Genomic DNA, 23669 nt, shown 5'->3' with positions numbered 1-23669 from the left:
AATAGCTACGTTGCTAAGCTTATATTATACATTTAAAGATCTCATTTATTGCAGAACTACAACGAGGTCGCCTGCATCAACTATATCACCATTCTTATGGATTATTTTCAGAACTTTACCACCACGAGGAGCTGCTACTGTCATTTCAGTTTTCATTGCTTCAACAACGATCAAGCTTTGGCCTGTTTTCACTTGATCGCCAACTTCTACTGCAGGCTTCCAGAAACGACCGGAATGCTCCGAATAAACCAGCTCGCAACCTTCTGGATAAGTTTCTTCCAAATCAGGCTTGATAGTTTGAGAAGTTTCCAACTCTGAATTAGCAACTTGAATTAATTTAGCAAATTCAGCGGATTTTTCACCAACTTGATTCCTTTGAAACTTTTCGATCGAATCGATATTTTCTTGGATCCATAATAAATATTCTCTGTGATCAAAAATGCTATCCTCGGTTTGAACTTCGAATTTACCATTTTCGCAATCCTCGGTGAATTTTTCAAGTTCTTCTTCAGACACAGGATAGAACTCAACCTGGTCAAATGGAGTTAATAACCAAGGATGTTCGGAAGACGCTGCTAAAGTAAGTTTATCCCAGATAGGAATTGTCCTACCAACTAATTGGTAGCCACCTGGACTAGAGGCAGCATAGATACACATGTACATTCCTCCAAGTCCGACCACACCTCTTTCAGTGTAAGTTCTTGATGGATTGTACTTAGTACCCAAAAATCTTTGACGGGGGTCTAATGGAACTGCACAAGGAGAGCCCAAGAAAACATCACCTAAACCGAGAACCATGAACTTTGCGGAGTACATCATATCTCTGACATCCTCACGAGTAATTCCATTGACGTCAGCGATGAAATCAACATTATTTGGTAACCATGGAGCATTGGAGCGAATGGTTTCTTGGTAACGTGTAGCGCAGGCAAGGGTTTTAGAGTCCTCGAATGCCATTGGCAGTTTAATAATTTTAGATTTAATAGACCAATTTTTGTCAAACTTAATTTCGTTCTCATAGGCGATCAATGTATCCAAGAGATCCTTTTGTGAGACTTTGTAGCCATCAAACTCAATCAATACAGATCTAACACCTTGAGACATTTCCACAATACCGATCGTTTCATGCTTTTTAACAAGATTAATCAAGCAGTTAATTCTGTAAGAGATATTGAAATCCATTACATTTTCACCATATTCGACCAAAATGTAACGATCACCAGCTTGTCTGTAGGTCACTTTTGGTGACAAGTCGGATTTTTGTGGAAGCTGTGCTAAAACAGGGTTCTCAAATGTTGCCAATTCCTTAGGAGAACCCAAAAATTCTTTAGAGGAGCTTAAAGTGTTTACAGCGTTATCTTGAGATTCCTTGATTTCTCTGGCAGTTTCATACGAGATTGGCACAAATTTAATTTGATCACCAGGTTTAACTTGACCAACCTTCCATAGTTCTCCCTCAGGCACAACGGCTTGACAGACAAAACCACCCAAAGATGGACCATCGCAAGTGACAATAACAGGCTCATCACCAGTGAAGTTAATTGCACCTAGTGAATACACATAATCGTGAGCGTTAGACGGGTGCAAGCCACCTTCTCCACCATCAACTCTGGCCCATTCTGGTTTTGGGCCAATTAATCTGACCCCGAATCTATTGGAATTGTAATGAACTTTCCAGCTTTCAGAGAAGAATTTTTCGACTGATTCGGGCTTGAAGAAGTCCGGAGAACCGTGAGGACCACAAGTGACACCGATAGTCCATTCTTTAGTAGAAATAACAGGTATTACATCCTTTGATGCAGCTTGTGGAGTGAATTCCGGAGCGGGTAAAGAAGATGCAGCGAGAGATGGCTGGTTCAAGAATAACACATCTCCTAACTTCAAGACCCTGCCGTTATAACCACCTAGTTCTCCCAGACTGAAAGTAGATCTGGAACCCAGGTATTCAGGAACATCGATACCATTCCTGATGGCCAAATAAGCTCTACAACCCTTGCTCAATTTTCCTATAACCAGTTCATCACCTCTCGTGATCGAAACGGGCTTGAATTGTTCAATTGGTGAGCCGTTTACGCTACAAGGTGCATCACCTCCAGTAATGGCAATAACCGTTTCAGTATGAAATTTAATCTTTGGACCGGTTAAAGTAATTTCAAGGGCTGGGGCCTTGTAGTTGTTGCCTACAATTCTGTTAGCTAACCTGAAAGAATAAGCATCCATAGGACCGGAAGGAGGGACACCAATACGCCAATATCCAGTTCTACCAGGATAGTCTTGAACGCTAGTATGAGCACCTGGGAAAGTGACCTCAAAGGCACACGGTTTATAGTCATAAGAGTCTAGTACTTTAGTAGCAACCTTTGCCTCTTGAAACATTTGAGAGGAAGCGATTGATCTCAAATAATCCAAATTGGTAGTACAACCATAAATAGCTGTCTCATTTAAGGCCTTATTCAGTTTTATGATCGCCTCGTTACGGTCCTTCCCGTGCACAATTATTTTAGCCAAGGTAGGATCGTATTCAGCGCTAACAGTGGTACCTTTAGTTACCCAAGTATCAACTCTAGCCCATTCTGGAAACTTAACAGTATTCAACTGACCTGGAGATGGTCTGAAATCCTTTACTGGATTCTCTGCGTATAAACGAGCTTCGATAGAAGCACCAACGACCTTAATATTGGCTGAATCAAAATCTGGAGGATCGTCGGCTGCGATTCTTAACATCCATTCAACGAGGTCTAGGCCAGTCACCATTTCAGTGATTGGGTGCTCAACTTGTAATCTTGCATTAACCTCCAAGAAATAGAACTCATCTCTTCTTTCATCATAAATGAATTCAACTGTACCAGCACATTTATACTTCAGTAATGAACCTAGATTTTCTGATGCCTCTCTCATTCTTGCTCTTGTGGCATCAGGTAGATTAGGAGCTGGTGTTTCTTCAATAACTTTCTGGTTACGACGCTGTAAAGAACAGTCACGCTCACCAATTGCAATTGCTTTACCGTAACCGTCACCCATCATTTGAATTTCGACGTGTCTGGCGTTTTCGACAAATCTTTCTAAGAAAACACCAGAATCACCGAAATATGCCTTTCCTTGGTGTTGAACGGTTTCAAAAACTCTTTCTATATCAGCTTCAGAGTCAACTTTTTGTAAACCAATACCACCACCACCTGCGGTAGACTTTACCATGACAGGATATTCCAATTGAGCAGCAATCTTTTTTGCCTCTGCCGCAGAGTGAACTAAAGGAGATCCTGGTACTAGTGGAACCCCAGCTTTTTCAGCAATTTCTCTTGCGGAATGCTTCAAACCAAGTTTTCTAATGGCATCCCCCGAAGGACCTACGAAAACGATTCCCTCTGCTTGCAATCTGTCGGAAAAATCAGCATTTTCAGAAAGAAAACCATAACCTGGAATAATTGCTTCAGCACCTGTATCCTTTGCTGCTTTAACAATTTTATCGATATCGAGATAAGTTTGAGCAGCCGTTATACCATGTAGAGGTACAGAAATATCCGAATCAATAACATGTTGAGCATATTTATCAGGATCCGAATAAACAGAAATGGCAGTAATGTTTAATTTTTTCAAAGTTTTGATTATTCTAACTGCGATTTCACCTCTGTTAGCAACCAGTACACTTTTGAATGGTTTTTTGAATTTGGCTTCCTTCTCTTTCAGAAAATCAATATAAGGTTTGAACCCACCATATGAGGTAATGTCAACCGATCCTTTAGCATTATAACCGCACTCCTCACATATGAACGATTTTACCCACTCGCCAGATTCTAGTTCCACAGAACCAATGCCTAATGGCTCAGGTACCATGGAAATGAAATCACCAAACCTTTCAGTTGGGACGCTGTAGACTTCTAGTTGAATTTGAGAACCTTCATCTGAAGTCACTCTTCTCAAGCCTGGTTTGAGAATTGGTCCAACCCTTGGCAAAGCATATAATTTATAGTTTTTCGATGATTTTGGTGACGATATGTAAGTGGCATTGACTTTTTCCAATTGCCAGTGTAGAGGCAAGCCTTTCAAATGGGCGCCCACAACAGCTAATTTTACTGATTTCTTGGGGTCAATGTTTGGACCTTGTAAGTTGTCATCTTTAGTGCCTACCTGTTCTTCAAGAAAGAGACCAAAATTTCTTGATCCATTTGGGAAGTTTACTTTGAAGAATCTCTTTGCTAGATCAAGTAGTGCAAAATCGGTGAACTTCTTACCAATTAAGGTAATACCATTTGGTAAACCATCCGCTCTGAAACCAACTGGTATAGCTAAAGCAGCCATATCAGCCAAATTAACAAAATTTGTCCACGTTCCCTGCCTTGAATTTACCAATACAGGCTCTTTAGCAACTTCATCAAAAGTTGGATTTAATGGACACGTTGGAACACACAGAACATCAATATCCTTCAGAACTTTCTTGACCTTTTGAAGTATACCCTGTCTTTTATATTCATATTTGAAAGCATCAGCAGCATCATAATTTTTTGCAGTATTAATTATAGAAATAACCGTTGGATCTAGAGATTCTTTTGGAGGATTCGTATTTAGGAAATCCTTCACAGCTTCATATCTTTCAGCGACCCAAGCACCTTCGTAAAGGCACTTTGCTAAATCTAGCAGTGGTTCAAAGTCTACTGTTACGATGTTTGCGCCCATATTTTTCAATTGGTTGACGGCATGGTCATATAATTTGGAATTTTCTAGTTCACCATACCAAGGTAGAACCTTTGGCACAGCAATTGTGACGTTTTCTGGATAGCTTTGTAGTGGATTAGAAGGGTACGCCCTTGAGTACTCATCGTTTTCTGAATCTTCTTTACACATGACCTTGAAACAACGCTCGGCATCTGATAAGTTTAACGCAAAAATGGATACACAATCCAGAGATTTACATGCTGGAATGACACCAGAACACGAGAATACACCCTTTGTTGGTTTCAACCCTATTAAATTGTTCAAAGCCGCTGGTACTCTTCCTGAGCCTGCAGTATCTGTACCCAATGCGATTGGTACTATTCCTCTCCCAACCACAGAGGCAGAACCTGCCGAGGAGCCACCGGAGACATGTTTGGAGCTGAATACACATGGTGTCTTACCGTATGGAGATCTTGTGCCCACAAGACCGGTAGCAAATTGATCTAAATTGGTCTTACCAATGACAATAGCACCGGCCTCTCTCAGAAGACTGACTACTGTAGAATCACATTTAGGATCGTATTTAAATGAGGGGCAGGCACCCGTAGTTGGTGCACCATGTGCATCAATGTTGTCCTTCACGGCAACTGGAACACCGTACAGCGGTAAGGTTTCCTTATGGGTTTTGCTCTGTAGAATTTGCCACTGCTGTCTCAAATTGGACTCTGTAACTACAGAGATCCATGCCGGATCCTCTGGTGCTGTCTTTTGAGATTGCAACAGAGACTGCAGGAGCTCAAACGATGCTTGCGGCGTCGATTGCGCGTGGAATTTGACCCAGTCCTCCACAGACCAGCCTCTCGAAAGCTCTGACAAATTGCGTTTTGTAGACTCCATCGCACTGGAAATCTTTACTATCTTGTATCAAGATAACTGAGAGTGTATAAATGCTTCAATGAAAGCTTTATATACTTATTACCACTACTCTACGTACTGTCTGGAAAGAGGTCAAAAACAACAACCAGGCCTAGCTGATTGGAACTTCACCGTTTTCTCTACAGTCCTTTTATATTTTTCCTGTCAAGTCATCTTTATCTTGTCCTTTAATTTTTCAATCCGAACTGTTATCATTCGATCCGATCAAACGTATATTTCCCCAAAGGAAATTAACAGAGCACAACTTGCGTTCTAAGTTCAGGAAAGGCAAGAGAGAACGCGCTACAAAGTCTCAATTGCAAACTGAATGCTACATACATGCTACATACATGCAGATTTCCATACACGCAAAAGACCGGCGATCCATGGAAAACTCCAGCGGCCCTATTTTGACAGATTCTACGTACCTGGAAAGTGTGGTCCTTTCGATAACAGGATTGATGTGATTTTTAACATTGTCCACATTTTTTTTTTTTCACGAAATGCCGAACACTTTGTGCGCAAATTTGCGCACACATTTGCGCTCTTTAATCAGAACCTAAGAAAGAGCCACAAGAAAACTGATATCCTGCGTAAAAGAATCAGCGATTAGTCGATTGGTAGTGATGGACAACCATGGAGTAGTTATGTCATGGTAGGGTCATGGTAGTGTCATGGTAGTGTCATGGTAGTATCGTGTATTAGTAGAGTTGTGTAGGTCTGCGATGGATGGAGGGTCCAGGGCTCTTCCTCGTATAAGAGAAGGGAGTGAAAAAATTAAAAAGAAGCTCGCACTCAGGATCGAACTAAGGACCAACAGATTTGCAATCTGCTGCGCTACCACTGCGCCATACGAGCTCTTCAATTGTTGTGCCAGAGAGGTGGTAGCATTGGCTATGTAGGGCTATACTCTGGCGATATTAGAGCACGTAAGCGTGTGAACACAAAGCAGCAGTCCTATTATTTGGAAAGAAGGGTTTCTATTTGTATTTAGAAAGAATGTTTTCTTCGGCGTTGTCGATAGTAACTTGGTTAGACATTGATGGTGATATTATGATATTCAATTATGGAGATATATAAGTCCTTGGTTTTCTATATCATGAATTGAGATAAAGCTAACTGAACTTGGATTAACATCTGGGACATATGTCAGTATATATACCCAACATTATGCACCTATTGAACCATAAGAGAGGACGACGAGTGAAGAATTTTCATCGTCACCACACCATTTGCCAAGCGGCAGGATATATCATAACTGTTATTTCCTATTCCATGCCACAGACTCCTCCGTAGTCCTCTACAGCAAGCATCTCACGATAGACTATCAGCCGACGACTTTCTAGACTCTGTTGATATTCGGTTAGCGTTTCAACCGAAACCATTTTTTCTGCTGTGTCATTTCAAGAGTTCTATCTCATAGTCTTCCAGGTGGTCTATTTGATATGTCTTCTTTTGTATCATGATGCCAATCTATATTCCAACTGCAATGCACATTCATCGCTAGGATAGGTGTGCGTGGAGGACAATCGTGTGCCAGAAGCGTCATAAGAGCCTAGAAATATTTGGATTTTATCTACAGGGCACGCTTCTACAGCTTTTGTGGGGAATTCTTGAGTCAGAACATTTGAGAGCACTAGATGGTGGGATCTGTTGGAGTGTTGAATGGGATATTGATATCGAAGTAAGTGCAACTGATGCACTGATATGGCATCTTCCGTGACGCGAGAGTTGCGTCAGATGAAATCTTAATAGGACGTCCATAGACTCAGCAGAGTTATCGACTGCAAACGCCTCGCGAGACGTGTACAATTGAGGAATCTAACAACGGTGCAAGAACAGCTGTACTGGAGACTCTATTGGACTGGAAAAAATATGTTGTTTGTAGCACTAATTGTGAGCTGATGAGAGCGAAAACTGTACAGGCAGCGTCCGGGTTTAACACTCAAGCGAAGTCATTGTCAAGGTAAGAATACCCACATTTTTGCCAATTTTCAATCTCATTCAATGCAGTTTTTATTTCATTTTATACTTCAGGAAGGACACGTACATTTCGGAAAATTCAACACCATGTTATAATTCCCAATGCTTGAGTTACTGCCCTTAAGGATCCGGTGAATTCCATCTCTTTTAACAGTCTGAAGCTATTTGGTCAAGTGTACTCAACTATAGCTACGTAATATCATGCCTCGTTCATAATTACATCACATCGATAATGATCCAATCATAAGGAAACATAATAATGTTCTATATAAAATTACCAAATAATTACTACCCAGTAGCCGAGTCCGTTTATTCTACTATTCTCCTTCAAGGCAGCACAGAGATCATGATGTTGTTCAAAAGAATACCAACTCTAACGTCAGCTTTGTCTCTGGCACAACCAAAAATACTATTTAGTCAGCAAACGAGATTATTTCTAAGCACAGAGACTAGGAAAGCTATTGAGGATGCGATTTCTTCTGCGCCTGTAGTACTTTTCATGAAGGGCACACCTGAGTTTCCGCAATGTGGATTTTCCAGAGCTTGTATCAGCTTATTAGGGCAGCAAGGTGTTGATCCCGCTAAATTTGCTGCCTACAACGTCTTAGAAGACCCTGAACTGCGCGATGGTATCAAGGAGTTCAGCGAGTGGCCAACCATACCCCAACTATATTTGAATAAGGAATTTATTGGTGGCTGTGATATAGTGACAAGCATGGCCCAAACTGGGGAACTTACTGATGTTTTAGAGAAAGCAGATGCTTTGGTACCTGAAGACGAGTGAGCTTCTGAATCAAAAAACATTTTACATATTATTTATCTGGTTTGATTGTATTCTCATGCCTTTAGACGTGTAAATAACGAATTCTCTATTTACAAACTCCACTCTTCTTTGTGCAATTGTTTTTACACTGAAGATATAAGAATGACATCGATGTTCCCCCATGAATTACGAATCAGTAAAATGCTATATTAACATGAAGAGTATCGACTGAATCAGGTCTAAAGATGCATAGTAACATTAGACCAAGGGGTTTCGAAGCTTATAGCTTCATACTAGTGTATAGTTAGTTTTTATGTTTTTTTGGTGTTGAATATGTTTTCCTTGGAGCTTTGTTTTATTTATATTTTGTTCTCCTCAGACAACTTTACTGATTTTAAAAAGAGAGATGTCACGCGTCTTTAACATTAAAACTTACGTAAAAATATTTACTGATTGTGATAAAATTTAAGATTGTGGATCATTCTGAGCTATTCTCACTAAATCGTCCCCTAGATCTAGGCATTTCGTGACACCTTTCTTCCTCCAGGAGCACACAGTCTCGTAATCACAATGTTTGCAATACGACGTGAAATTCTTGATATTTGCACCAATGGGCTCAATATCTCGTTTTCCCAACCAGAACAATGCGCTATCGTGCGAATTCTCCATCAAGTAATCGACATCATAGTCAAAGAGTGTATTATGAAAATTCTCGTTTCTTACATAATATTCCACCATTAAAGCACTGCATAGAAGACGCCCAACCTCACGGTAAACTTGCGCTAATCTCGAGGCGAGATACCGTAGCGTAACCGGCTTCCTCCACTCTGTAAAGAAGTCCCCATATCTTTCTATTGTGTTAGCATCATTCAATAGAGCAGAATAATGAGTTAAATTATACTTTTTGTTTTCCACGTTCTTACTATCAAATGGGTTGAAACCGATTGGTTCACCGTCTCTCAACCTTTTCATATCCAAAACCATGTACTCGTTCTGAGCCATCATACTAATTACTTTGGCAGGATCTACAGGTTGATCAACATCAAAGCCACGTCTTTCTGCGTTGGCTAACAGTTTGAAATAAGTGGAAGTTGTGTCAATAGAAAGTTCTTCTAGAAAGTGGCGATAATACATAACTTGTAACTTCGTCGCTTTTATGACATTTTCATGCGACGGTACTCTTCGAAACGATCTTGTCTTAACGTCACCAACAATAATCTCGAAGTTTTCCTTCAAAAATGACTCGTTTTTTCGTAGTTGTTTCAAACTTTCTGCAATATCTTGCCCATCTCTTGTTATTACTGAATTAGAGAGTTTGAATGGGAAAAGAGTACCAGCAGTACCTTTTTTTCTTAGAACTAGATGATCAACAACCGCACTAATTAGTATATCACATTCATTTATGCTACTACCACTTTTCAAATGTCCCGAATTTGCATCTAGATAACCATGGCAAAGTACTTCCCTTGCTTCACCGTCAACAAAAATATTCAGCATTTTCGACACAGTTTCAGACCAGGAACCCGCAAGCTTGTGAAATTTGTCATCAGGAACCTGAAGCTCAAAGGTATCCTTGAACGCTTGAGTTTCTTCTGATACTGGATGAGTTTCGTATTCAAGTTTCCGATGTGATGCAATACCCTGTAGCAATTGCGGATGTGCAAATATATCCACATTAGAGTAAATATCGTAAGCTTCTCTCAACTCGCACCAACGTTTCGTCAACAGCTTGGTCACAGATAATCTTTGCATTATTTCCCTCTCTTGATCATTTTTGGACCCATTTTGTTCCCTCTTACAGTATACATCGTAGTACGGGCTAGGCATGCTCCTTGGTAGGTGGTAGCTCAAATATCCGGCATTTTCTTGATCCTCTCCGAAAATGGCCTTTGTCAAAGAGATCTTCCGTTCTGTATATTTCTGCCTAGTCTTGTTCGGTTGTTTTTTGGGCTGCTCTTCGAAACTCCTCGAAAAGAATGGAAGTCTATTCACTTCTTCACGTTCTTCTGCTGTCAAGACGCTATAATTATGAGTGAAAGTACAGTTGTTGGAAAATCTTCTCACTTTTCGAAGTATAGATTCTTTAGCGAAAATAATTCGAAACATCGCAGCTGGTTTTTCTGCCCTTTTTTACTTACCTGATATAAGATCGCTATCTTATGAAATATCAAGCATGGTGTGCACGTACAACACTGCAAACTGAGTCTTATCTCTCAAAATATTGCGGTATTGAATATAGCCTTTTTGTATCTTGAGGCAGCTTCGGTCAGCAGTTTGTTAAAAAGAATAATTAAAGATTAGTTCCGACTATAAAAAGAATTTGATAAAAAAAATGGTATATCTATAAATTTTTTTTGAAATCACTTAAACAACTTGAATTTAAGTGGTTTTTTGGACCTTTTCCTTGTCACCTGGCTTTTGTTGAAAGATAGTAGTGTCCTTTTCGTGTCTTTCCTTTCTTGGTTTGCTAAACCAGCTCTTTACGTTTAAGACTGATTTCAGCGACCACACTTTAACTCTCGCGACGTAGTAGCAAACACACATAGCTACAAGGTTAAATATGATGTAAGCCCACATAAAACCGAAATTTCTCCATCTTTGGGCCCAACGAACATTGAACTGTTCGACCACCTGATCCTGAACAGAAAATGGACAATATTGGCAGTTTTCCGTAGCATCATGATTAACCAGATATCCTGGGTTGTTTTCCAGATAGGTTCCCAAAAATTCGCCACAAGTTTGTCCTTCAGGTGGATCTAAAATGTTGAATTCATCCGGCGCACAAATCACTGGTTTGTTATGTACCAATGGACCAACTAGAGCTTGGACGACATAAGTGAATGGTGAAACATTATACATAAACCTTCTCCAGAACCCTGGCATTTTTTGCCTTGGCTGCAGAATACCACAGAACAGTAACATAGCAGCGAAGACGTTTGAATTGATCATGGAAGCTGATGGGACATCAGGTGCCATGTACAAAATCCATAAACCATAAGAACAGAAGTATGCAGGGAAAATCAAAACGTAAAAGAAGAAGAAGAAACCTGCATGAGATGCTCTTCCACTATATTGCGCAGGCCAGTAGTAACAAATGTAACACATGAACTGACAAGCAGTTGACCACATTGTCTCAACAGTATAATGACTTAAAAGCAAAGCGCTCCAATGGAAAGTATTCGACGCAGCCTCTCTAACCTCGTACAATTCTCTACTAGCATAAGCGAAAACGTGGAGTTGATTGATCATAGCCAAAGAAATCAACAATAACATGAAAACAGAGGAAAAGGCTTCCTGAGCACCACCAATGGAATGATTGACACCAACATATGATAGACCAACAAATAAAGCACAAGAAACACATTCCAAAAATTTACCTCTGATGTAGATAGGTGATCTCCAGAATTGCAAGGCTGTTCTCCTTAACAGAACCTTCATTTGGGTTGTGTAAGAAGCTGCGAATTTGGTTGCCATCTCCGGGTCGTCAGTGATCGGTCTGCTTGGAAGTATACGGTGAAGCTCCTCAACTTCTTCTCTTGCTGCTGCACATTCAGGAGACTTCAACCACAGTTCGTGCCAGTCAGCGTCAGCACTTGCAGTAGCACCAGCACCAATACAGTTCAACATATATTCGGCAGGATTCTCAGATTTACCACATTTAACACCTGATTCACGTTCAAAATAACTTAACAAGGAACTAGAGTTGGTACCAATATCACCAAAGTACACCATTTTACCACCCTTTTTCAAAAGCAGTAATCTATCGAATTGTTCAAATAAAGTAGCTGAAGGTTGGTGAATAGTACATAGAATAGACTGTCCCGAATCTGCCAACGCTCTCATGAACTGGACAATAGACCAAGCAGATTGTGAATCCAAACCTGAAGTTGGCTCATCTAAAAATAATAATAAAGAGGGTTTTGCAACCAGTTCGACACCAATAGACAATTTTTTTCTCTGTTCAACATTCAGACCTCTTCCTGTTTTACCAACTAATGCTTCGGCATAATTTTGCATACCCAGTAAAGTAAGAATTTTCTCAACATATTCATATTTCTCCTCTAATGGGGTTGAAGCCGGTTGTCTCAGTTCAGCAGCAAATCTTAGAGATTCCCTCACAGATAACTCAGCCATATGGTTATCTGCTTGAGCAACATAACCACATGATCTGTTGAAAGATGCAGGTAGTGATTGCGCGTTGACCAGCATATCACCAGTAATAACACCCATATTTATTCTTTGAGCGAGCACATTCAATAAAGTAGTTTTACCAGCACCGGATTCACCCATAAGTGCCGTCATCTTACCAGGTTTCACGTACCCGAAAACATCACTTAGCAATTGTCTCGTTGCACCGTCGTATGGAATAGTATAATCCAAATGATTCCAAGTGAACACATCTTTTTCGGCAATAACCTTATTTAGATCGACACCAGGACCATTAAGCGCCTCCATCATTTCTTCTCTACTTGCCGTTTTAGCTTCAGCTGATTCAGTTCCAAATTCCGGCATGTGTCCTCTTTTATACAACAGCAAATCACCACCACCCTCTAATGGTTTCAAAAATTCTGAAAGGATAACATTAAGCACAATGTAGCCAAACGTCCAAACAACGTTGATACCCCAATCCCTCCAAGCGTGATTATAACTGAAATGATAATGCTGTTTAATATATGCATCACCGCTCACGTAAAATTGACCTTTGACGGCACCAGCTGCATTACAGACTTGGTTTGCAATTGATACGTTCTCGTAACCTGATCCACTTGGGACCAGCTCACTGCATCTCATTTGTCTTCCGTGGAATTCTGTTGACATTAAACTTTCAAACCCATAAGTAAGCGGATTGAGATAATGAAACCATCTGATCCAATGATGCATTTCTGGAATAGGTAAAACAAAACCAGCAAAGGTACAAAGCATTAGCACGTACAAACCACCTACGGCATGCGCAGTTTCACCATCTTTAGTTAATGTCGCAACGAATTTGAAGATAAAAGAAGTACATTGTTGAACTGTAAACAGATAAAGCATATACTGAAAGAATGCACCAGCAGTGAACTTCAAAAAGGGAATCCAGTACGAGACCAAAGATAAAACAATAATGGCAATCAACTTAGTTGGCATCTCAGTAAAAATTTCTTGAAGAGATTCTGCAGAAATGTGATACATCGAATAAGACTTTTGTTTGACAACAATCGGCCTATTAGCGAACGAATTAGCAATTTCAGCTAGAGATGTAACAGCAGCAAAAAGTAAAACATAAAATAGAAGACCACCACGAGAGTATGCACCCTCAGTAGTGGAATAACTTTTGGGATCTATTCTATGAAACATGGATCCGACAACTAAACCTTTAATTAGGAAGGAAGATAAATAGACTTTGGTATAAGTTTGATCACCTTTGACTCTCTGAAAGCCACGCATCATACAGTACCAAACCTGTGTCCAATAGTTAACCACAAACTGTGATTTTTCACGTTGTCCAACCTGTAATCTCTGTTTTTTGGCCACTTCCAACCTATCTCTTGTTTCTTCCGCTTGATGTCTTGCCTGATAATCATCATAAGATTTTAAAAGCTCTTGGTAATCGTTAGAATTTAGCCAATACTCCTCGAATTCTCCACCGGATTTGGGTATTTTATCCTCGTAACCTGGTGCAATATCCAATGTTCTATTTTCATAATCAACAGTAACAGAGGTCAAGAATTCTGCTGATGTCATTCTGTTTGGCTTAATCCATCCCATATTTTCAAAGTAACCAACAGCTTTATCAGCAGGACCAAAATAAATTTGTCTACCGTTGTACAGAACAGTAGCTTTATCGAACAATTCATAAATATTCTCACCAGCCTGATAAATAGCAACAATAGCAGAATTATTCATCATATTGGTAGCTGTTCTAATAGCTTGTGCGAATTCTAAAGCTGTCGATGCATCTAAACCTCTTGTCGCATTATCCCAAGAATATATTGATGCACTCATTGCTTGAGCTTCAACCAAGGAAACACGCTTTCTTTCACCACCAGAGACACCTCTAACGAAATCGTTACCGACTTTAGTAGCGTAGGTGTGTCTCAAACCGAAGACTGTACACCACATGTCTCTGACGTTATCAACGTATTCTTTTCTCGTCATGTTATCAATTCTAACACGAGGGGTTTTACATTTCAACGCAAAATCAATTGTTTCCTTAACAGTAATTTTTGGAAAATGGAAGTCCAATTCAGGACAGTAGATAACGTAACCTTTGTATCTAGACATCATTTCTTCTTGATCTAAACCGTCGTAAGAAAATTCGCCCTTAACTTCAACCAATTCACTTGTTTCACCGGATACACACTTTAAAAGTGTCGAACAACCTGCACCTGGTCTACCAACGACGAATAACATTTCTCCAGATTCAACGACACCTGTACAGTTTTGAATAATATTTCTCAATGGAACATCAGTTGACTTCTTGAATAAAGATTTAAGATGGAAAGGTAAACGCACCAAACCTCTTAACATTTCTTCAACACTTGGCCCATAAGCCGCAGAAGCATCAATACCAACTGCTGTTAAGCCTTTGAAAGCAACACCAGAATCACCAGGTTCAATACCTTGTTCCAATTGATGTGATCTCAAATAATTCAAAAGGGCACGTAAATCGAAATCCAGGGCATCAACTTCGAATTTGTCCATTTGTCTTTTAGTTTTGGTGGATAAAACTCTTGCCATCGATGCCAGTCTCTCGACACCTTCTTCATTGGATAATATATTGGTCAAATGACGTGACAGCTGAGACGACGTGCCGAGACGTTCTGCATCTTGACTGTGGTTGTCAGCATCAAAGCTCTGCAGAGAACCGGCGTATGAGTTGTTCTCATTGGATTTACTCTCACGATCCTCCTTCGAAGACATCTTTGAAAATCTTTTAGGTCAATTATGTGTTCAAAGTTGCTTGGAAGGAGCCAATCGATTGCTTCCAGCTAGTAATCAGACATTCATTCTTAAATTCGGTATCAGGTTCACACTTTTTATATCTTCAAGTCGATAACCGACTTGCGCGATATATCAATATAATGCAATGGATCAATCATATTTTTCTGATACATGTTTTTCTTGACTTATCACTGCTATCATCGAGCTTACTATTGTTTCTTCCATCGCAACTGTCCCAATGGGGCATATACACATAGCCGCTTCTCACCTGTGTTAACGATACTGGCGGAAAATAGTCAAATCGGAGCTCGGCAGCGGGTATACATGTATTACTGAACATAGTAAAATGATAAAGAATAAACCATCGTGAATTCCCGAGATTACAGCCGATGTTGGCCTGACTTGTACCGCAGGTACGTTCTTTTGTCAATCCGATGCAGTAACCAGGCGACCTTCTTTTTTGTTTGTTCCGAAACAAAAAGCCGCATTTATGCCTAGTCCGGTCGATGAGCGAGGTTTTCTGAAACTTTTGCCAAAAGGAAGAAACAGGTCGATGGTAACAGGCAGCTCATGGACAATCGACCTCGAACGTGTAAGCGATATAATTGATAAAAATAGAAATCCAAATTGGAATCGCAGAAAAACCTTGGGATTAAGGCAAGTGAGGAACGTAAGTGTGACACGCTGTTACCATCACGAACCTTTTAGAGAGCCTGGAAGATAACCGCGATAAAATGAAGCTGTAAATCCTATCGAGTGCGCCAATAAAAATATCAAGCGCCAAGTAGAAATTTCACGAACAACGGGTGTTGGATGAGGGCGTCTGTATATAAACGATGCTCGAGCAGCGCGAACAGCTTCGGGGAAGCACCCTCTTGAGGCCTTTGATAATCCGACCGTGGTAAATTGCAAGTGCAATGAAGCTATCTTCCCTTGCGCGCTAGCACTACAGCAGCGCTCGATCAGAAACCGCGGAGAACAACACAGTACCTGGGGGCCCTCTGGTGTTTCGCATGCCCCCTCTACTTTTGTTGAGCGGATGGGATTATACAGCAGACTTGAGAGCAGTTGCAGCGCCTCTAGCTGCTGCGAATCATACCTTTTTCACAACAACTCGACCATGCAGCAGTGCAACAGCACCAGCTGGCCGCCCTTGACCTAATCAGAACTTTTGTAGCGTGCTAGCAGCATGCTGCTCTGAGAAGTGGCGACTTTTTCCTCGTATTCGGCCTGTTTTTCACGTTAGCCGCTGACATTTCAGGAATCGTAATTAACTATCTATAGACAGACATACCTATACAAATAACAGACCGCAGTGTGGGGGAACAACCGCTTCAGCTTTTGCCGCTTCTCAGCGCTGAAAGCGCTGTCCTTAGGAACAGCCGGATAACCAAAACACCGAACTCCAGCAGTTCTCCCACACCGCAGCCAATCACTCTATCACAGGAAATGACTTAGCAGCTCCAACAGGCCTCCGCCCACGAGTAAAAACGCTAGCACGAAGAGCCAAGTTTTCGAGATTGGGAAGTTGAATTTCGAGCCGTCACCTTTCACCTTCTTTTTACCATACTTCCTGTGCTTCTCGACTCTTTTGTTGAACTTTTCATTTGCAATCCTCTGCTTGGGGGTCTGAACAGCCATCTCGCAACAACTGGTCACCTCGCACTCTTACGTATCTGGACTGATCGGCAGCTATGCCAGAGTGCTCTATATGGTTCTCTCGAATTTCATTTATCTTACACGTAAACCACAACGCGCGAAGTGACCCGGCCGCGCTTACCAGGAAGACAAAACGAAATGGAAAGATCGGCACACCATCTTCGGGTAACGAGCCCCGTCTTTCAGTTCGGGTAAACAGCTTTTTTGTATGACTGCATTTCGTGACCGCGATAGCCCATACATCCCGGAAGCAGCACGGTTTTTTTCCAGAAAATGAAAAACAAAAACAAAAACAGTCCTAACCGTTGTTACACCTTCCGTTTTGGGAAAGTGTCCCGCAGTTTCAACCCAAAAACAGAAATCTGTCCTTTTACGCTGGGTCGCGGTCGTGCTTCGCGTCAGAAACCACCAAAAAAACGAACCCAAAACGTCAAAGTGGCTGAACGGTCTCGCCCCGCTGGCCAGAAGAAGTAAACAAGCAAAACGCCACGCAAAGGCTGGAAGTGCGAGGCAAAATGACGAAAAGCTTATTTTTCCAGAGATTTGCACGTTGTACGGGAGCTTCTCAAGAAAAAGTAAAAAGTAAGCAAGAATGATACGCAGAATTTCGAGAAATGCTATCATTTTTGGACTATTACTTGCTTGTTTCGATTATGTTTCGTAGTCTGTACGCGAAAATCTAAGAGGTTGACACGACATGTAGTGGTAAAGTCTAAAAAACCAGCAGCAGTGTTGCAGCGGTGTCGCAGCGGTGTTGCAGTGTCAGGAGCACTGGCCACAGCAGTTCTTGCACAGGAACGTAGCCAGCAAGATTGATACTTCTGTTTACTTGATACAGTGGAGGATTCAATAACTGCAGCGTCGATTTGGCGCCTGTCGTGGGCTCTGCCTCCGGCGACGTCGGTGCTGGCGTCGATGCTGACGGCGCTGTTGGCGTTGAAGATCGTAGCTTGCCCTTCGCGAAATTTTTTGAAACAAGTTCTGTACTTCGAGTACTTTTTGTTCACTTTTACTCCTTTGTTGTACATTCTCTTTTAGCAAAATACCAGTAAACTTCCATCTGCTAAAACGACGTTAGCTGCTTGCAGTCCATTTATACCAACTAATTTTCTAGAAAATTGAATTTTCGCTCCTTTTTATTGTCTAACAGTGGATCTTTATTGTACTTGATATTGTACCTGAAAGATATAACACTTCGTTAGTACTCCCCAACTGCTAGTCGCTCCTTAACCTAGTCATTCTTTTAATATAAGCTCGTTATACTGCCATAGCGAACTAAAGCTTCTCATTCATTAAGCTTCTTTTTTCAAAACCGAGATTATTCAAGTTTGAGAGCCGACATGAAATTCACCAGTTCCTTGTCTGCCATTTCGATCGCAGCTATCGGAGCTGTCAGCTTTGCCAACGCTGACTGCCAAATGAGCGGTGGTAATTATTACTGTTCCAAGGCAGAAGCTATTGTTTACAGTGACGTTGGATACTCTGGTTCCTACATGGATGTATCTTTTATGGATGAAAATTCCTGTTCCTGTTCACAGTCTTCTGTACAGGTCTCTGGTAGTCTAGCACCATTAGATGAAGAGCTATCTGTTCACTTCAGAGGTCCTGTAAGACTGCTACAGTTCGGTGTTTACTACCCCGCTGGTAATTCAAATCTTAACAAAAGAGACGAAGATGATGTCGATTGTGTTCAAACTGTTCAGAAACATCAGCATAAAAGAGATGTTGCTGTTCAATACGTTGAGGTTACTTCCACTGTCTATGTTAACGGCAATGGTGAAAGTGTTACATCGGCAACAGCAGTTCCAAAGGCCCCAGGTAACCCAGAGACTGGATTGGTTTCTTCGTACACATATGTGAACACGATTCTCTCCCCATCTCAAACCGATTCTCCCTCATCAGCTGCTGCTTCTACTACTTCCTTGTCACCATCGCCTTCCTCATCGTCGAGCTCCTCTACAGGAAGCTCTTCATCGGCGCCAGCTTCATCATCACCAGCATCTTCCAATTCTGGATCAACTGGTTCATGGGTCAGATCGTCATACTTCCAACCTGGCTCTGCTTCCAACTGTGTTTTCATGAACCACCAAGGTGGTACCGCAGGCTCTGGTACCTGGTCTTCTTGTTTCGGTAACTCTATTTCTTTCGCTGGCTCAGATGGTCTCTCAGGTGCTTCATCTCCACAAGCATTAAACGATGTCACCATTGCATCTGGCAAGGAATATATGATTTTCTCCGGTACTGAATGTAGTGGTGATAGTTGTGGTTATCACAGGGAAAATATTCCTGCTTATCACGGTTTTGGTGGTAGTGATAAAATTTTTGTTTTTGAATTTTCTATGCCCTCTGACACTGCTGGTAGTGGCTACAACCAAGATATGCCAGCAATTTGGCTATTAAATGCAAAGGTGCCACGTACTCTACAATACGGTAATTCTGATTGTTCTTGTTGGAAAACTGGATGCGGTGAAATGGATCTATTTGAAATTTTAACTGCAGGATCAGATAAATTGATTAGTCATATTCACAGTGGTCAAGGCTCGAACGGCCAAAGTTCTGGTGGTGGTGGCTCCCAAGACTACTTCACAAGACCAAGTTCAGGAACTCTAAAGGCTGCCGTTATTTTCAACGGTTCCGATAAATCTGTCCACATCGTTGAAGTCGATGAAGACTTCGAAGCCGAACTAAGTTCATCAACTGTGTCATCCTGGTTAAACTCTGCTGGATCAAATGCTCAAATGTTATAGAACAAGCGAAGATGATTAAAATCTAATCCAGTTCGTTCAAATTTTTTAATCCTCAACAATCGATTCGCCCTTAAATTAGTTAAAGAAAAAGCTTGTTTCTCCTTTTATAAACGGAGACGTTAAATAAACAAGTAGTTGTAATAATAAGGTTTCTTATGTGTTTTATCTTATATTGCTACAAAATGATGAAATTCTAATGACTATGACGATATGATGAATAATTGCGGAATAAAAAAAATGCCCATGTAGTTTTTGTAATATGATTTTTCAGTTGCTCAAATCAGTGAAATTTGGATCGTTCTTTTCAAGATCCGAGAGTAGGAAGCTGAAAGGAAGATTTGAGTCCTTCCTTATACGATTTTGTCTCTGTCTTTCATTCAATGAGGAGCGTTGATCCGACAGTTGACCATCGGCCAGTCTTTCAGTTGAATCGAAATTTACCCCTCTGCTGCACATCGGAATGGAGCGGAAGAAGTTCAAAACCTTTCCCGCTATTGTCGCTGTTGTCGATGACGCCGCACTCTTCTTGGCAGTTGATCTTGAGCATAGCCAACAGTAAAAGCAATACTCGGAGTAAAGAACAAAAAACGCAAACACAAACCCGGCAACAACGCACGCCAAAATGTGGTTAGCAAGCGATTTCACAAACTTCGCGTCACCCATGTGCCACGAAGAGCCCTTGCTGATAGAGAAGAACGAGTTCGCATGCATCTTGTAATCGGCCGGCTGAAGTATTCTGACCACGCCGTCCTTTGGCACCCCCCATCGCTTGTACTGTTTCCAAACCATACTGACAAAGAGAGGGCCCGTCGACGCCATGATGGTGATGTAGGGCACGAGCCAGTTTCTATCGTATTTTTTCAGAGAGTGCATCAGTTTGTCGAAAAATGGATGGCCCGGCACCGACCCCAGAACGTCGTTAGAGATACCTGTGGGTGACGTCTTACGTGCAAATGCCGGCACCGTCAGTAGCCGGTCCAGACTCCTCTCACACCCGTCATCCAAGTCGATGTACACGCCCCCGTAGTACGACAGAATGAAATATCTGATCGCATCCGCCCTCTCGATGGGGTACCGGTAGTTCTTGAACGTGTCCAGGAACCACGGGTACTCCTTCTCGATGAATTCCACAGACATCTTGTCGGTCCACAAGATGTACTCATAGTCCGGATGCAAATCCTTACACCGCTGCTGTCCCTCTTTCCACACGTCCGGGATCTCCTCCGTCTTGTACGTCTGGTGGATGATCTTGGGAATCAACATGGGCCTCTCCTCGGCGCCCTGGGGAGGGTTAAGCTCCTCTTCCCTGAGCGCGTCCTGGAAGGTATCGTCAATCGCCAGTGTCAGCAGGTCGAACGTCACATACAGGATGATACCCAATATGGTCAGGTTACCATATATCATGTATTTTAGCTCTTTCCTCATCTTGAATTACCGACTGCGTGCTGCCAAGTTAACCTGTAAGGAGCGTCAAGCTATTGTCAGTTGCACACGCCTTGCCTCATCGACTCGCCAACGACTCGTGAGCCATTCCGTGAGAGTCTATCTCTTGATATATATATTCCAGTCGGTCGCGACTTGCGTTAACTGTGTGACATTTCTTTTTTGGTGTACGTTTCTGCCAATCTCGACACGAAAAGGGGCAACTACGTCAAACTTCCGCTTCCCCCGGTACTGCGCCCAGTACCTTTGCCAGTGCTTTTTCCCAGCACCTGCCCCAGCTATTGCGGCGTGTCCGGTCTGCAACTCAGCCTGCTTCTCGCACTGCACTGCACAGCCTGGTCAGCTGCCCAGCGTACACAAAAGAGCGCGTGCAGGGCGACCAGTGGGCCAACCGGAAGAGGTCTGGTGAGAGTGTCCGGGTGTCCGGACACCCGTGCACCCGGACATCTCTGCGGGCCTGTCCGGCTTTAAGACCGCCGTCCGAGGGGAGTAGCAGGAAAAGAAAAGAGCGTGCTGGAAGTGCTTTTCGCGGCACAAGCCGCGTTTCTTTTTGCAGCGCGTTCAATTTGCGACTGTGCCAAGAGATGTTGCGGCAACGGTGGCCGGCTGCATGCTCTGCATCTTGGTGCATGAGGGATATCCTGGAGAACTCGGACATGCAGTTCAGCGTGGTGCGGTGCAGGGCAGATCCAGAATACGTGCGTCTCTAGGCTGAGGTGCTCGCAGCTATTTAGGGGTGCCTGGCGGGTGTGTCGGGGTCAGCGAGGGCTTTGGTGGTGCTCTGTCCCGCGCAGAGAGTGGAGCGCTCGGTGGAACTGTGTTGGGGGCACAGGTGCTCCGCGGGCAAGGAACAGGGTTTTCAGCTGCCATTTGAGACCGAGCGCGACGCAATCTTTACTGGCGTGCCCTTTACTGACGCGTCGGACACAAAACACGACAGGCTCGGCGAATCGCAGTGCTTGGAGCGCAAGACACAGTGTGGTGGGCAAGACGATGGCCGTGTGCTGCGCTTCTGTCGCGACACCGCGGGTTTCCTGGAATCAAGGATACAAGACTTTACAGGGTTTGGTACAGTCGCGGCAATGTGGCTCTGCCAGCAAAGGACCGGGGTGCTCGGAAAAGTGTGTGTGAACTCACGAGGCAAGCTTCAAGCGGCCTCCCGCAAGCTTGGAGACCGCAGTCTGGTGCTGCCATCAACCAGTCGGATGCGGACCGCCGCCTGGAGCTGCGTTTTTTGATTTGCCGCAGAGAGTCCCGGCTCCACGTGGGGCACGGATGTTGCGAACACAATGGGAAGTGGCGGTGATGCTGATCCCATAGGGTCATCTCACGCTACCCTGCATTGAGGCATGTCTATCGCTTGCTCATTAAAGGGCGTCGGGATGTCGATGGACTCCCCGGATATGTGGAAGTGGCGCCGCCATACGTGGTCTGCTGAAGGGCTCAAATGAGCGCAGCCGGGGGAACACTTGTTCGAGGCAGGCACGTGCGGCACATCGGCCCCGTATGTGTTTTGCAGCCTCTGCGGTTCGAACGCCGGCGGCAATGGCCTGGAGTTCAGAACAGTCAAAGTTCTGACATTCAAGGCATCAATATGACTGCGCAAACGGTGGAGCGCGATGGGCGCCCTGCAATGTATAGGTGCGTTTGGGTTGGTAGGCAATTGACTTCCGATCGCGTAGCGTTCATTAGGTGTAGCGTCAGGGAAGTCAGGACCATGGAATGATACCTGCAGTGGCACGATGATTCGCGCGTTGAGCGAAAGCCGCACATGGAAAGTTGTGTCAGAGCGCGCCGAACCTCTATTTCATTCTGTCCTGGATCAACAGAATATCTACAACCACAAGGAGAACGGCCACGATACGCTTCTATTGGCAGGTCTGAGAAGATCAAGACGTCGAGGCCGATCTATATTAGGCGGATTTCAGATGGCGGCACATCTTGTAGCAAGTGCAGAGCAGAGAGCAACATAAAATATCGTAGAAGCGTCTTGGATGTGAGAAAATCGTATCTAAATCTCTGAGACTCACAAACCCTGTTTCGCTTTTCGCTGTATCCGCGGCGGGGCTGACCTAACAAAACTGCGAAGTCTGTATTATCGTGTGAGAGCTCCTGGTATGTGCCTGGCAGTCTTCATTTTCGATTTATTTTAAACAATAACGCCAAGAGGGCAGCTGCCTCGGTTTCCAAAGATTAATGCGCAGCTTCATCTACGGTAGTTATTCCGGAGCCGCCTGTTATTTACAGTGACAGCATTCGGATCATCGAACCATTTTGTACGTTTACGCGCCAATGACACATGCCAAGGGAGTGCGCTTACGCTGCTGTATTCATGGGCGCTAAAACGCTCTTCTGTCTTCGGATTGAATTATGATGGATCAAATGTCAAGCACTTTTGGACTTGCGCCAATGGGCTCACAGGTGTGCAAGACTTACTGGCTTTTGGGATTAACGAGTCGCCGAGGTTGCAAGAGTGCACAATAGACAGGGAATGGAAGAAAGCTCACGTAGCAGTTGAGTGAGACAGGATACACATGATAAGAGTACAATCATGGTTTTACAGCGGACAAATACCTAAAGTT

The 23669-nt window shown here is 42.8% G+C and overlaps 8 protein-coding genes and 1 non-coding gene across 9 annotated transcripts; 2 read left to right on the top strand and 7 right to left on the bottom strand.

Moving 5' to 3' along the window:
- Nucleotides 1-45: 45 nt before the first annotated feature.
- Nucleotides 46-5550, bottom strand: DUR12 (bifunctional urea carboxylase/allophanate hydrolase; the record flags this gene model as incomplete). Its single annotated transcript, XM_037286678.1, has 1 exon — nucleotides 46-5550. The coding sequence occupies one exon, from the start codon at nucleotides 5548-5550 to the stop codon at nucleotides 46-48; it is 5505 nt and encodes a 1834-aa protein (XP_037142573.1).
- Nucleotides 5551-6354: 804 nt separating this feature from the next.
- On the bottom strand, nucleotides 6355-6426 carry HG535_0Atrna1C. Its single transcript has one exon. It is a non-coding gene; the product is annotated as a tRNA-Cys (tRNA).
- Nucleotides 6427-7810: 1384 nt separating this feature from the next.
- GRX5 (monothiol glutaredoxin GRX5) lies at nucleotides 7811-8335 on the top strand (the record flags this gene model as incomplete). The annotated part of the gene is made up of 1 exon (XM_037286677.1): nucleotides 7811-8335. The coding sequence occupies one exon, from the start codon at nucleotides 7811-7813 to the stop codon at nucleotides 8333-8335; it is 525 nt and encodes a 174-aa protein (XP_037142572.1).
- Nucleotides 8336-8779: 444 nt separating this feature from the next.
- On the bottom strand, nucleotides 8780-10420 carry EXO5 (Exo5p; the record flags this gene model as incomplete). The annotated part of the gene is made up of 1 exon (XM_037286676.1): nucleotides 8780-10420. The coding sequence occupies one exon, from the start codon at nucleotides 10418-10420 to the stop codon at nucleotides 8780-8782; it is 1641 nt and encodes a 546-aa protein (XP_037142571.1).
- A 273-nt stretch (nucleotides 10421-10693) lies between these two features.
- On the bottom strand, nucleotides 10694-15217 carry PDR12 (ATP-binding cassette multidrug transporter PDR12; the record flags this gene model as incomplete). The annotated part of the gene is made up of 1 exon (XM_037286675.1): nucleotides 10694-15217. One exon carries the CDS (start codon nucleotides 15215-15217, stop codon nucleotides 10694-10696), a length of 4524 nt encoding a protein of 1507 aa, XP_037142570.1.
- A 1461-nt stretch (nucleotides 15218-16678) lies between these two features.
- Nucleotides 16679-16879, bottom strand: YSY6 (Ysy6p; the record flags this gene model as incomplete). The annotated part of the gene is made up of 1 exon (XM_037286674.1): nucleotides 16679-16879. The coding sequence occupies one exon, from the start codon at nucleotides 16877-16879 to the stop codon at nucleotides 16679-16681; it is 201 nt and encodes a 66-aa protein (XP_037142569.1).
- Nucleotides 16880-17014: 135 nt separating this feature from the next.
- HG535_0A07830 (uncharacterized protein) lies at nucleotides 17015-17521 on the bottom strand (the record flags this gene model as incomplete). Its single annotated transcript, XM_037286673.1, has 1 exon — nucleotides 17015-17521. One exon carries the CDS (start codon nucleotides 17519-17521, stop codon nucleotides 17015-17017), a length of 507 nt encoding a protein of 168 aa, XP_037142568.1.
- Nucleotides 17522-18237: 716 nt separating this feature from the next.
- On the top strand, nucleotides 18238-19644 carry TOS1 (Tos1p; the record flags this gene model as incomplete). The annotated part of the gene is made up of 1 exon (XM_037286672.1): nucleotides 18238-19644. One exon carries the CDS (start codon nucleotides 18238-18240, stop codon nucleotides 19642-19644), a length of 1407 nt encoding a protein of 468 aa, XP_037142567.1.
- Nucleotides 19645-19911: 267 nt separating this feature from the next.
- HG535_0A07810 (glycosyltransferase family 32 protein) lies at nucleotides 19912-21069 on the bottom strand (the record flags this gene model as incomplete). The annotated part of the gene is made up of 1 exon (XM_037286671.1): nucleotides 19912-21069. The coding sequence occupies one exon, from the start codon at nucleotides 21067-21069 to the stop codon at nucleotides 19912-19914; it is 1158 nt and encodes a 385-aa protein (XP_037142566.1).
- Nucleotides 21070-23669: the final 2600 nt, after the last annotated feature.

Source organism: Zygotorulaspora mrakii, chromosome 1 (assembly GCF_013402915.1).
Source record: "Zygotorulaspora mrakii chromosome 1, complete sequence".
NCBI classification, from domain to species: domain Eukaryota; kingdom Fungi; phylum Ascomycota; class Saccharomycetes; order Saccharomycetales; family Saccharomycetaceae; genus Zygotorulaspora; species Zygotorulaspora mrakii.
Note: the sequence above shows the minus strand (reverse complement) of the source record. Positions and strands in the feature narration are given on the sequence as shown.